This window comes from Aspergillus pseudodeflectus (genome assembly GCF_044049435.1).
Source record: "Aspergillus pseudodeflectus strain CBS 756.74 chromosome Unknown BJX68scaffold_14, whole genome shotgun sequence".
NCBI lineage: Eukaryota > Fungi > Ascomycota > Eurotiomycetes > Eurotiales > Aspergillaceae > Aspergillus > Aspergillus pseudodeflectus.
Genome location: NW_027263790.1, coordinates 1 through 11882, shown reverse-complemented (window position 1 = coordinate 11882; position 11882 = coordinate 1). Strand labels below are relative to the sequence as shown.

The following is an 11882-nucleotide window of genomic DNA, read 5'->3' as shown; positions in this document are numbered from 1 at the left end:
GATGTGCAATGCCATTGGATGCGGTTCCAGCAGGAATTTGGCCTAGCGTTTCTCTTTAGGTAAGGTAAACGATATACGAAAAACCTGCCCTATACGAATAATAGTGCTGATTGCAACCACAGGGCTTGCTGGTCTGGTATCTGTGCTCGTGGCACGCCAGGTGAGATGTTGTTGATAGAGGCCGGCAGCAACAATAGTAGCAATAAGGAAGGTGAGGACATCGAAGTACTAGCCCTGATTAAGCTCGATATCCTAGAGAGGCGATAGTCTCCCTAAACTACCCTATATCCAACGGACAGCTCGAAGAGCCGACCCAAGAGCCCTCTTGTACGGCTTGTTAGGGCTGCTCCGTCAATAATGATGACGACAGCACCGCTGATCAAGTTTAGACTCGACTACACAAAACCCACCGGGGAGGTCTACACAGACGCAATGTCGAACATTTTCAGCACAGGCGAAGGCCCCTATTCTCTCTCTGGAGCCTATTTGCCCGTACTCGATACACCCTCACTTCGCTTCCTGCAATTCCAATAACAGGAAGTCCCAACGGCGACGAGCAATATATGAATCAGCGGAAGGTTGGTGTCATTTACTCCCATCATGGGTCCCGGATCTGTCCCGCCAGGTTGGCGGCCAGGAAACTCAGTCCAGCGGACTCTTCTTCCACCCTGCAGCCGACCGAAATGCCTCTGGCGCAGGGGCACTTTGCAAGAGTGGCTGGCGAGTATCCGAGTGCGTACAGAAAGTTGAGGGTCTGTTAGTTGTCCAATCCATGAGCTTATGCGGTTTGGTGGGAGCACGGAGGAGCTTGTTGGTAATTTAAATCGCTTTAAGGATGCGGCGAAGCAGGCTATGGAGCGCTCGCGCTCTCATGTCAAACTTGGGCCTGACGATAAGAAAGCCACGACAGAGAGATTCGCTTCAACCAAACCTCCCTGGCGGATCCTGATCTCAAATAAAATACTCCCGCGGTGTACGAAAGCTCGTTCCTTCAACTTCAACTGCATCCGATTTGGAAGAGAGGGAGAATGAACACTGGCGATGGTTAGCAGAAGGCATAGCTAATAAACCAATTTTGACAACCACCACATACGGCCTGTTGGGCACCAAGGGTCCCCGATAGCGGTGCGGGGGATAGTGTTGAAGTTCTTTTTGGTTCCCCAACACCGTCAGTTCTAAGGCCTTTCGCGTAAATGGTAGGCGGGACGGTGGATGATTTGATTGTGAAGTTTGGGTGGATTCGGTTGCGTTTTGTATCACGTAGCCAAGTCTTAGGCATATGAAAGGCACGGCAGCTACTACGCGCCGGGCAACGTGCGTTTGTCAACCTACCTGATTGCACCATTCTTGAGCCCTTTCTATTACCGGTTTCAAGGCGAAACTTAATCGTCGCAATCTCGAAGGTATAATCCATTATTCGCGGGTTCCAGCGTGTCCGAACGTGTCATTTCCCCTTTTTATTCATGCCTTGGTTTGTATCCGCACGAAACTGGGAGCGCTTCAGCTTGGGTCGACAGGCGATGGACCTTCGGAGGCGATCGAGCAGCAGAAAATGTCTTGGACGACACTATGTTGTAAAGGCACAGCTCAAGCTGGCAGCCAAACAGATGGCATGACATGTCTTCACGCAACTGTTACCAAGCAGAGCAGGGATAAGGTTGATTTGACAGAGGTCAAGAACAGGCGAGGAGGTCATGCTGGTAGATTTTGCGAATTTGCGACTTGTCAGTGCGAAGTCTCGACAGCTCAATTGAATCTCCGTCTGGGCGCAAATTGAGTAGATGCATGAGATTGAGGACAGATGTTGAGCAGAAGAGGAACGGTCACCGCAGCGGGGTTGTTTTGGGCGGTCAAGATCACGTGCCTCCCTTCTCCGAAATGGCGTCGAGGTGCCGCCAAAAAAAGGTGTGGGAGTCTCTCCGCCAGTTCCTGCGCATCCCTGAGCTACCAACATCCACTTCGCGGTAGTTTCTTCTTTTCTCAGCTAGTCTTTCATCATGGTGAGTGCTCAGGAGATACTCCCTGCGAATTTTTTTCCCCGTTACTAACGTAATCCAGGCGTCCTTCGCCAACCCCACACAGATCTTTGCCGACGATGTGATCGAGGAGAAAGGAGAGAACGCCCGTCTCTCCGCCTTTGTCGGCGCGATCGCGGTCGGTGACTTGGTCAAGAGCACATTAGGTCCCAAGGGAATGGACAAGATCTTACAATCAGCGTTAGTGGGCTCGAAATGCAATGGCGGGGTCAGGAGTATGCTGATGGAACGCTAGGTCAACCGGAGAAATCCTCGTTACGAATGACGGTGCTACGATCCTCAAATCCATTGCCCTCGATAACGCCGCTGCGAAAGTACTAGTCAACATCTCCAAGGTCCAGGATGACGAAGTCGGTGACGGAACAACGTCGGTGACTGTGCTGGCTGCGGAGCTGTTGCGGGAAGCCGAAAAGCTCGTTGCCCGCAAGATCCATCCCCAGACTATCATCGAAGGATACCGCATAGCTGCCCGTGCTTCTCTCGACTGCCTTGAGAACCTCGCTGTCGACCGCAGCCAGGATAAGGAGAAATTCCGCAAGGACCTCCACGCTATTGCCCGCACCACCCTCAGCTCCAAGGTTCTCGCTCAGGACCGCGACCACTTCGCTACCCTCGCCTGCGATGCCGTCCTCCGTCTCCGGGGCTCCACCGACCTGAGCCATATCCAGATTATCAAGAAGGCTGGTGGGAAGCTGAGCGACTCGTACCTCGATGAGGGATTCATTCTGGACAAGAAGATCGGTGTCAACCAACCGAAGCGCCTGGAGAACGCCAAGATTCTTGTTGCAAACACGGCCATGGACACGGACAAGGTGAAGATTTTCGGTGCCCGCGTAAAGGTCGAGTCGACAGGAAAGCTGGCAGATTTGGAAAAGGCGGAGCGTGAGAAAATGAAGGCCAAGGTGGAGAAGATCAAGTCGCACGGTATCAACTGCTTTGTCAACCGACAACTCATCTACAACTGGCCTGAGCAGCTGTTTACCGAGGCCGGTATTATGTCCATTGAACACGCCGACTTTGACGGCATCGAGCGATTGGCGCTGGTCACCGGCGGTGAGATTGCTTCCACGTTCGACCATCCCGATCAGGTCAAGCTTGGTCAGTGTGACCTGATTGAGGAAGTCATTATCGGTGAAGACACCCTCATCAAATTCTCTGGTGTGGCTGCTGGCCAGGCCTGCACCATCGTCCTCCGCGGCGCCACAGAGCAGCTCCTCGACGAAGCCGAGCGTTCTCTCCACGACGCCCTGGCTGTCCTCTCACAGACTGTTAAGGACCCCCGTGTCACACTTGGCGGTGGTTGCGCAGAAATGAACATGTCCAAGGCCGTCGAGCAAGCCGCTCAGAACACCACCGGCAAGAAACAGCTCGCCGTCGACTCTTTCGCACACGCCCTCAAGCAACTCCCTACGATCCTCGCCGACAACGCCGGTCTCGACTCTAGCGACCTCGTCACCCGTCTGCGACAAGCCATTAACAACGGCATGACCAGCTCCGGTCTGGACTTGCTCACACCTGGCGGTGGTATCGCCGATATGCGCGAGCTGGGCGTAGTGGAAAGCTACAAGCTGAAGAAGGCTGTTGTTTCCTCTGCGTCCGAGGCAGCTGAGGTAAGATCGACAGCTTGTTTCCAAAAATCGCAAACTAACACGTTTCCTAGCTCCTCCTCCGTGTGGATAACATCATCCGGGCTGCTCCTCGTCGACGTGAGCGGATGTAAGGTTAAAGAATGATACTAATTGAGCGGTTGAAGACGGCAATCTGGTGCTGGATGGAAGTGAATAGTACATGCTCTAGCGAGTATAATCACCATTTATAGATCCGACTTTTATGAAATAAAAGCACTGACGAACACACTCTACTGCTTCTTGATGTATCTCTTTTTCAACTAATCAATTTTGCTGTAACAGAAAGATATAGCCAATCTTTTGTCACCTCTGAATCTGAAGAAATGGTGACCAACTTTATCTACCTGTTGGAATCACTCTCCGTTGGATGGGATCAATGGAGTACGATTCCGATGCCCCAGTCGAGACTCGAAAAGAATGACTGATATTGACCTAGAACTAAGCATTTCTCTATCTAGCTTCTCAATTCGAAGCTCCTCCGAGAACTGGTTCAAAAAAAAAAAATTAGATTTGTAACACGCCCTGCCGAGGACAAGGCCCCACCATGACTGGATGACTGCAACCCTGCCCTTAGTTTAAAGAAAGCTTCTCTCCTGTTCGTCATTCATCGACAACACCAGTTGGAGGTCCAAGGTCAAGCATAACAAGCATGTCAACAATCGTCCAGTCGTCCACTACCTCAGTGGAGTTAACCTCCAGAAACGGCGCCGAAGAACGCCTCCACCGAGCAGAGCGCCCCTCGCCCATCGTCGAAGATGACCAGATAATGCAAGAGTCTCTGGTTGCCGACTCACAAGTCCCGGATGGCGGCTATGGATGGGTCGTCATATCTGCCTGCGCCATAATCACCTGGTGGTTCATTGGAACCTCTTACAGCTGGGGAATTATTCAGGCAGCCTTGGTGAAGGAAGGTGTTTCGTCTGCGTCGACCCTCGCTTTTGTCGGCTCGCTAGCCGTCGCGTGTATCTCTTTCCTGGGGGTCATCAATGCACGTCTGATTCGCTTATTGGGGACTCGGGCTTCTGCGGTCTTGGGCGTTGTGTTTTTGGGAATGGGGGAGATTCTGAGCGGGTTTGCGCTTAAGAGTGTTGGGGGGTTGTTTGTGACCGCTGGAGCTGTCATGGGCGTTGGGATCAGGTATGCTTCCATTATCCAAATCTAATGTTGCTCCTCGCTAATGATGGTGCTAGTCTTTGCTTTATGGTGGGAAACCCATGTCGACAACACGAGTGCGATTCTAACCACACATATCTAGGTCGTGTCGATCATCCCCGCGCAGTATTTCAAAGCCAAACGAGGAATCGCCAATGGCATAGTCTATGCTGGCGGCGGCCTCGGCGGCGCGGTCATTAGCTTCATCGCAGACTCTCTCGTTCAGAGTACCGGCATCGGCTGGACATTCAGGACGCTGGGCTTGATGACCCTCGCCACAGGTATTCCCGCGGCCCTCTTCATCAAAGAGCGGACACCCATTCCCAGAGCTGCAATCATCGAATGGTACTACGTCAGTCGTTCATTTTCATAGATCTCACTACTAACACAGCGTAGGCACCTATTCCGCGACGTCCGTTTCACCCTCCTCTTCCTCGTCGGCGCAATCGCCACTTTCCCTCTACTAGTCCCTCCCTTCTTCCTCCCACTGTACACAGACTCTCTCGGCATGAAATCCAGCGTCGGCGCCGGTGTTGTCGCAGCATTCAACTTCTCCTCCGCCCTGGGTCGCCTTATGTGCGGATTCTGCAGTGACGCCCTAGGACCGCTGAATACGCTCTTCCTCTCTCTAACGCTCAGCGCCGTAAGCATGCTCGTTCTCTGGCCCGTCTCAAACAGTATTGGACCACTTATTGCGTTTGTGATCATCAATGGGATGTCGAATGGTGGTTTCTTCTCAACTATGCCGACGGTTGTTGGGAATGTGTTTGGGTCTGCGAGAGTTTCGGTGGCCATGGGGATGATTGTGACGGGTTGGGCTGGGGGCTATCTTCTGGTATGTCTATTCTACTCTCACTATATTCTCCTTTTGGAGTGTCTATCCCTTTCTTTTACGCTCAATATTTTTAATTTGTTGTGGTGTATGACTGACAATCATGTTAGGGTGCTCCGATCGCCGGATATATTCTTGACGCCTCGGGAGGTGAGGAGGGTGGGACCAAAGCATACAGACCAGCTATATTCTATGCTGGATCTTTGGCACTTACAGCTGCTGTTCTGGCTGCAGCTATTCGATTGAAGACGGAGAGGAGCTTGAAGAAGAGGTTGTGATGTGTTTTTGTCCTCGGGGAGTTGCGTAAAGGTTGATGTAATATTATGCAAATGTAGTTATATTGGTTGCAACACTTTAAACTTTGGCTTTCTCAATGTATACAATATATAATGACTGATGGCAAAGCTACTATAACAATAGGCGTTGGCCTAGAATACCCTGGTCAATATAGACATGCCTCTCGAAACTCGGAACTATACTGCCCGCTAGAGATGTCCCAAGTCCTCGACAGCAGTCGAGGTCCATGTGCCTCCAAAACTCTATTGACGAATTTAAATGCTATTTCTCAGTTTCGGAACTGTTGTCCAGGCGTGATTTGAGTTCGTTGTCCAAAAAGTTAACCTGGGTATTTCATCTCGACTCTTCTGCGCCACTCGCATTCTCTATCCTGATCTCTTCATGTATCGCTACAACCACTTTTTCTCATCATTATACCATCTCTTCTGAGCCTTTAGACCAGCTTCTCTGATCACGAACGCATCTCTAACGCCCTGTCGTACGTGTGACACCTCTTGAAGCAGCTTCTTTCGTTGAAAAGTAGGCTGCCTTCGAGGGCATACCTGAAACCTCCCTCATTCTCTCTTCATATTTCTTCTTTTACAAACCTCATCCTATTACCATCAAAATGGTCTGCTGCAAACAGTTGCTCGCATCGTTTCTTACCATGTCCCTCGCCGGTCGAGGCATGGCCAACGCCATGGAGCTGAATATCGGAGACCAAAGTAAGTCTCTTCCCTATCAAGAGCAGTAAAAGTCTCTGCTCACCATCATAGACTCCGTCCGAAACGCCGCTAGAACGGTAGCCTACAACATGATGAGCTACTACCACGGCAACGAGAGCGGCCAGATCCCGGGCAAACTGCAACGCACCTGGTGGGAGGGCGGTGCCATGTTCATGACGCTCATCCAGTACTGGCACTGGACCGGTGATACCTCTTACAACGAAGTAACGACACAGGGGATGCTCTGGCAGAGGGGGAAAGACGACTTCTTCCCGAAGAACGACAGCTCATTCCTGGGAAACGATGACCAGGTCTTTTGGGGGTTGGCTGCTATGACTGCAGCTGAGTTGAATTTCCCAGAAGGGGAAGGTGATCCATCCTGGCTTTCGCTCGCACAGGGTGTCTTCAATACACAGGTGCCTAGGTGGGATACACAAACTTGTGGTGGAGGACTTCGCTGGCAGATCTTCCCATATCAGGCTGGGTATACTATGAAGAACGCCATCTCGAACGGAGGTTTGTTCCAGCTGGCTGCTCGACTTGGGCGGTATACCAAGAACGGGACGTACATCCAGTGGGCAGAGAAGATTTGGGACTGGAGCGCGACAACACCTCTCCTCAATGTGGTAGACTGGACTATTGCCGACTCGACAGGTTCTGGAGCCGACTGCAAAGACCATGGCGACACTCAGTGGTCGTACAACTATGGAACGTATCTCAGCGGTGCCGCATACCTGTACAACTTGGTAAGCTTCCCCTGGCACTCACCATTAGTGAACAAGGCTAACCATCACAGACCAACGGACACACGAAATGGAAGACTGCCATCGACAACTACCTTGCAACAACGTTCCGGACATTCTTCCCCCAGGACTTCGGCGGCCAAATCATGTCTGAGGCCTCCTGCGAGCCGTGGATGATCTGCGACCGCAACCAAGACTGCTTCAAGGGCTTCCTCTCCTCATGGCTGACCTTCATGACAACAATCGTGCCTTATACCGCCCCCGAAATCATCCCCAAAATCCAACAATCCGCCATAGCAGCTGCACGACAATGCTCCGGTGGAGACTCCGGCACCCAGTGCGGGCGACGCTGGCATCAGAACGAATGGGACGGTAGTGCATCGCTGGAGGCTGACATGAGCGCCCTGAGTGTCATATCCTCCTCCATGGTCAGCTTTAGGGACGAGCCGCATCCGTTGACACATGCGACTGGTGGTACGAGCAAGAGCAATCCGAATGCTGGTGCCCATGAGGACATCCAGCCAAAGCAAATCCGAGATATCACATCGGGGGATCGTGCTGGCGCAGTCTTTGCGACTCTGACTTTCATCAGCTTGTGGTTTTGTTTGCTTACCTGGTGGTTCTCTTGAACAGGATGTTTGGATATGGAATATTGATCTCTTTTTGTCTTTTCACTTGGATGATTTGTTCCTGGCGTTTGTCTTCTGCACGGCTGGGGCTGGATGTCAACATATCTGCTTTTGGAGTTGATGCTCTTGGATTTCGTTAAGATATACAAGTCATTGGATCTTGGGAACTGAGATGGATTTAGAAAAAAAAAAAAAAGGATCATTGCTTAAAGATCAGACTGAGAATGATGCAAGGCACTTGTAGGCCTGAGGCAGCGGCGGTGAGCGCGTCTCCGCGCGTTTTGCGGCTTCCTCCAACTTCACATCGCCGTGTGACAGCTGCGGACTGGGCAACCAGCCTCTTTTGAGCCAATTCTCTCTGCATTGCTCTTGCTTCTATCCCCATCCGCGTCATCAGTCTTGCCAGTGTTACTCCGCCGACCCTCCACTCCTCCGTATCTCGACCGCAACCTGCAGCCAACTTTTCTCTGCAGGCAACAGAATCTCCTTCTACTCCAACCAACCCCTCGGTGAACCGATTATGCTATTTTGCAACTGAAATCAAGAAGTACTGGGATTGCGATCCTCTGTCTCCAAATATGGTTTTCCTCCGACTGACCGTCAAGGTCTACCCGCGCGACCAAGCTCCGCCGTCCAGCACATTCTCCTTCCGCTCGATCCTCGGTGATCGCGATGACTCCAGTCGCAATGGGTCCAGCGCGGCAAGCGGGAAGCCCGCGAGCTTTCTTATCGTCCTCGAGCACCCGGAAGACGTGACACTGGGCGGATTGGCGGGCATGATCAAGAGTAAATGGGAGAAGCTGAGACCGCTTGCGGAGTGAGTTCCTCGTTCCTACCGTTTCTCTGTTCCAAGACTCCATGATGAAGATGGATATCTGGAAGCGGGCTTTGTGGATGCGCTAACGGGGGTGTTACTGCTAGTCCTCTCGAAATCAAGAAGCTCGTCGACGATGAGCACGAATCCGACGATCTCGATGCGGATATGACTGTTGCCGATGTGTTTGTTGACAACGGAAAGGCTAGAGCCGACGGCCTTGACCAGCGCAGAGTTGTCCGTGTTATTCAAAAGGCAGCCTACGGCGACAATTCGCCCGTTCGATTCCCTTCGGTTACGCAAGACTGGGACGAGGCGGCGGAAAAGTATGCGCTCCAGCGCAAGCTCAAGAAGGAGAAACAGGAGGCCGAGCTCGAGACAATCGCGGAGGAGTCTAGGCTTGGCTCCACATCTGACTATGATTCATGGTCCGATTATGCTCCTAACCGAAAACGCCGCAAAGATATCCCTCTCTCGTCTGTGGAGAAGGAGGTTGAGATTCCCCTATCGCCAACTCAGCATGTACGAGAGTCTTCAATGTTTGATGCTGCCGGAGCCTCTCATGGTCCCGATATCAGCTCCTCGAATCGGCGCTTGGCCAGTCAGGAGCTTGGTGACTCGCCTCCCTCATCGCGCGCACCCACACCGAAAAGGACGACATCCTCTAGGCGTGAGTCAACACATAGCCAGAACTCTGCCAAACTGTCTAATACTGGTGCTACGCCTGTTGCGGATTCCCCTGCACTGCAGTTGGCGCATGAAAGCGCCAGTCACTCCGCGTCGCCGCAAAAGCAGCCCCCTCCGAAGGAAAGCCCGGTGGACTATATCTCTCTCGATGAAGGTGCAGACAGGGGAAGTGAGCCTGGATCGAGTCCTGTATCAGAGAAAAGTGACAACATTTCTGCCAAATCTGGGTCTGAAGAAGATGGACAAGATAAGGATGGCGATGTCACGATGGCGGAGGAAACCGTGCCCAAACAACCGGAGCAGCTTTCATCCCCCGAGAAAAGGCCCCCAAATCCTCCCAGCGTACCTGCAGAACCCAGCATTTCCGGAAGCCAGTCTCGGAAGAGGAAGAATAGCGCCGAGCAGCTGTCTCCCAACAAAGAGCCGCGCTTGGACAGGACTACACCCCCACCTGCGAAGCGCAACAGCCAGGCGTCTCCCGGAACCCCAAAGTTCAGTCCGGGCAGATCATCCTTTTCCGGGGTGGCGCGCCGCCTAAGCTTCACCAAACCATCAGACTCTCCCAACCGCGGGTTGGGGCTTGGTATTACGAGAAGCCCGGAGAAGAAGCCTCAGGTTGTGGTCGATCTCTCGCAGGACTCTACAAAATCAAATGACACTATTCCTGACAGTACACCAATCCCATCGAGCAGTGTGCCTGGCCGGCGTGGATCGTCAGCAAAGGATGTCGTCTCCGCTCCGATGAACTTGCACACACCGGCAGACAAAGCGAAGAATCTACACTCTGCACTACGAAAAGATACGCCTGTGGAAAGAAACTCGGTACGGCGCTCCGTCTCATTTGTGGACGGCGATGATATCAGTATTACCGGCTCCCAGTTAGCCCCTACCTCAGTGCCGAAAGAGACCGCCGAGACTCCGACCGGGACTCGGAAGGACACTCCAAGCTCCCAGTCGACTAGCTCCGAAACCCGACGCATCAGCGGCGGTACAATGGTCTTCCCTCCTGGATTCACGAAGGAGCAAATCGAGAAGTGGGAAAGAGAAGCGGCAGAGAAGTGGGCACTACAAGATCGAGAAAGGACAGAATTTGAGGAAAAGATCAAAGATGCCGAAGAAAGGCAGCTCAACGCAGGTTATATCCATCGAGTTAAGAGTGCGTATGAAACTTGGAAGACGATACAGACGCTTTCAAAGAGCAAGCGGGGTTCCGATAAGAAGCTACTCGAGAGGCATAAGGTCACACTTAAGGAGCAACAAGCAGCAATCAAAAAGGCCGAAGCCTCGATGAAGACTTCGACCACGGAAAAGAAAACGGCGTCGTCTCAGAAGTCGACGTCTCCGAAGACCGCTGGTAAGGCCAACCTTGGGACTGCGGCGTCACCGAAGCCGGCTACTACCAAAGGGGAGAAGACATCGCCAGTAGTCCAGAGTGGCTGGAACGCGGTCAACAGTAAACCGCCCGCTGCTGCTCCTACACCAAACGGCACATCCAAGACAGCTACACCAAGTGGATTTGCGACGCAGACGGCAACGAAAACACAGCCGACAAAAGCATCCAAGCCCGCGTCAAGTCAATCCCAGAATTCTGGATCGGATGAGGTGGAATTACCAGCCATCAAAGTACACGCACGAGCCAGCGCCGCAAAGAAATCGAGTGCAGAAAACCCCGTCGAGGTGTACTCGGATGAGGAAAATGGTGAGGATAAAGAGGAGGAATCAGAGTCCGAGTCTTCTTCTTCAGAGTCATCTTCCGAATCCGAGTCGGAGTCTGAGTCTGACTCCGAGAAGGAGCACGCCAGCAAATCCCTAGCGTCGAAGGCTACTTCACAGAAACCTAAGTCCGCATCTCCTCCCTCTGCACAGCGCATGGCCAAGTCACCAGCCGGATCTCAGGGAACCGCTTCGCAGAGCCAAGGGTGGAGTTGGCCCAGCGTCAACTCCCAAAACACCCGCGCCACCCGTGCCTCGTTGAAGACTCTCAAGTGCGAAGTCGAAAGCCAGGCTGCTGCAAAGGCTGCTCCTAAGCGCGCTGTCAATGGGCCACCACGCAGAGGGGCCTTCTCCCCGGATGACTCCGAAGACACGGAGAGTGAGAGCGACGAGAGCAGTAGCAGTAGCAGCAGCAGTGAAGACAGCGACGATGAGAGCCGCGACGAAGGTGATATCATGTCTAGTGGACATGTTCAGAAACTACGGCCTGCAAGGACGCGATAGGAATGTTAGATGTTGGATTTCCGGTCCCTTTTTGTTTGTTTCTCTCGCGGTTCGAATTCCCATTGAGGGCATCCTGTACTGTATGTATTATAGCAACGGTAGCGTCGTATGACTAGATCATGAAGCACTTTTTAATTCCACTT

General features: G+C 52.5%; 4 protein-coding genes across 4 annotated transcripts; all 4 read left to right on the top strand.

Moving 5' to 3' along the window:
- Window positions 1–1917: 1917 nt before the first annotated feature.
- Window positions 1918–4103, top strand: BJX68DRAFT_233642 (chaperonin-containing T-complex subunit CCT2). Its single transcript, XM_071039647.1, has 4 exons — window positions 1918–2000; window positions 2059–2216; window positions 2272–3646; window positions 3697–4103. The coding sequence occupies exons 1-4, from the start codon at window positions 1998–2000 to the stop codon at window positions 3754–3756; spliced, it is 1596 nt and encodes a 531-aa protein (XP_070900607.1). The 5' UTR covers window positions 1918–1997; the 3' UTR covers window positions 3757–4103.
- Window positions 4104–4204: 101 nt separating this feature from the next.
- BJX68DRAFT_233641 (MFS general substrate transporter) lies at window positions 4205–6146 on the top strand. Its single transcript, XM_071039646.1, has 5 exons — window positions 4205–4801; window positions 4855–4867; window positions 4920–5161; window positions 5213–5651; window positions 5759–6146. Exons 1-5 carry the CDS (start codon window positions 4314–4316, stop codon window positions 5924–5926), a joined length of 1350 nt encoding a protein of 449 aa, XP_070900606.1. The 5' UTR covers window positions 4205–4313; the 3' UTR covers window positions 5927–6146.
- On the top strand, window positions 6038–8219 carry BJX68DRAFT_274833 (glycoside hydrolase family 76 protein; the record flags this gene model as incomplete). Its single annotated transcript, XM_071047735.1, has 3 exons — window positions 6038–6089; window positions 6701–7395; window positions 7446–8219. 3 exons carry the CDS (start codon window positions 6038–6040, stop codon window positions 8019–8021), a joined length of 1323 nt encoding a protein of 440 aa, XP_070900605.1. The 3' UTR covers window positions 8022–8219.
- A 113-nt stretch (window positions 8220–8332) lies between these two features.
- On the top strand, window positions 8333–11867 carry BJX68DRAFT_233633 (uncharacterized protein). Its single transcript, XM_071039645.1, has 2 exons — window positions 8333–8838; window positions 8943–11867. The coding sequence occupies exons 1-2, from the start codon at window positions 8600–8602 to the stop codon at window positions 11737–11739; spliced, it is 3036 nt and encodes a 1011-aa protein (XP_070900604.1). The 5' UTR covers window positions 8333–8599; the 3' UTR covers window positions 11740–11867.
- Window positions 11868–11882: the final 15 nt, after the last annotated feature.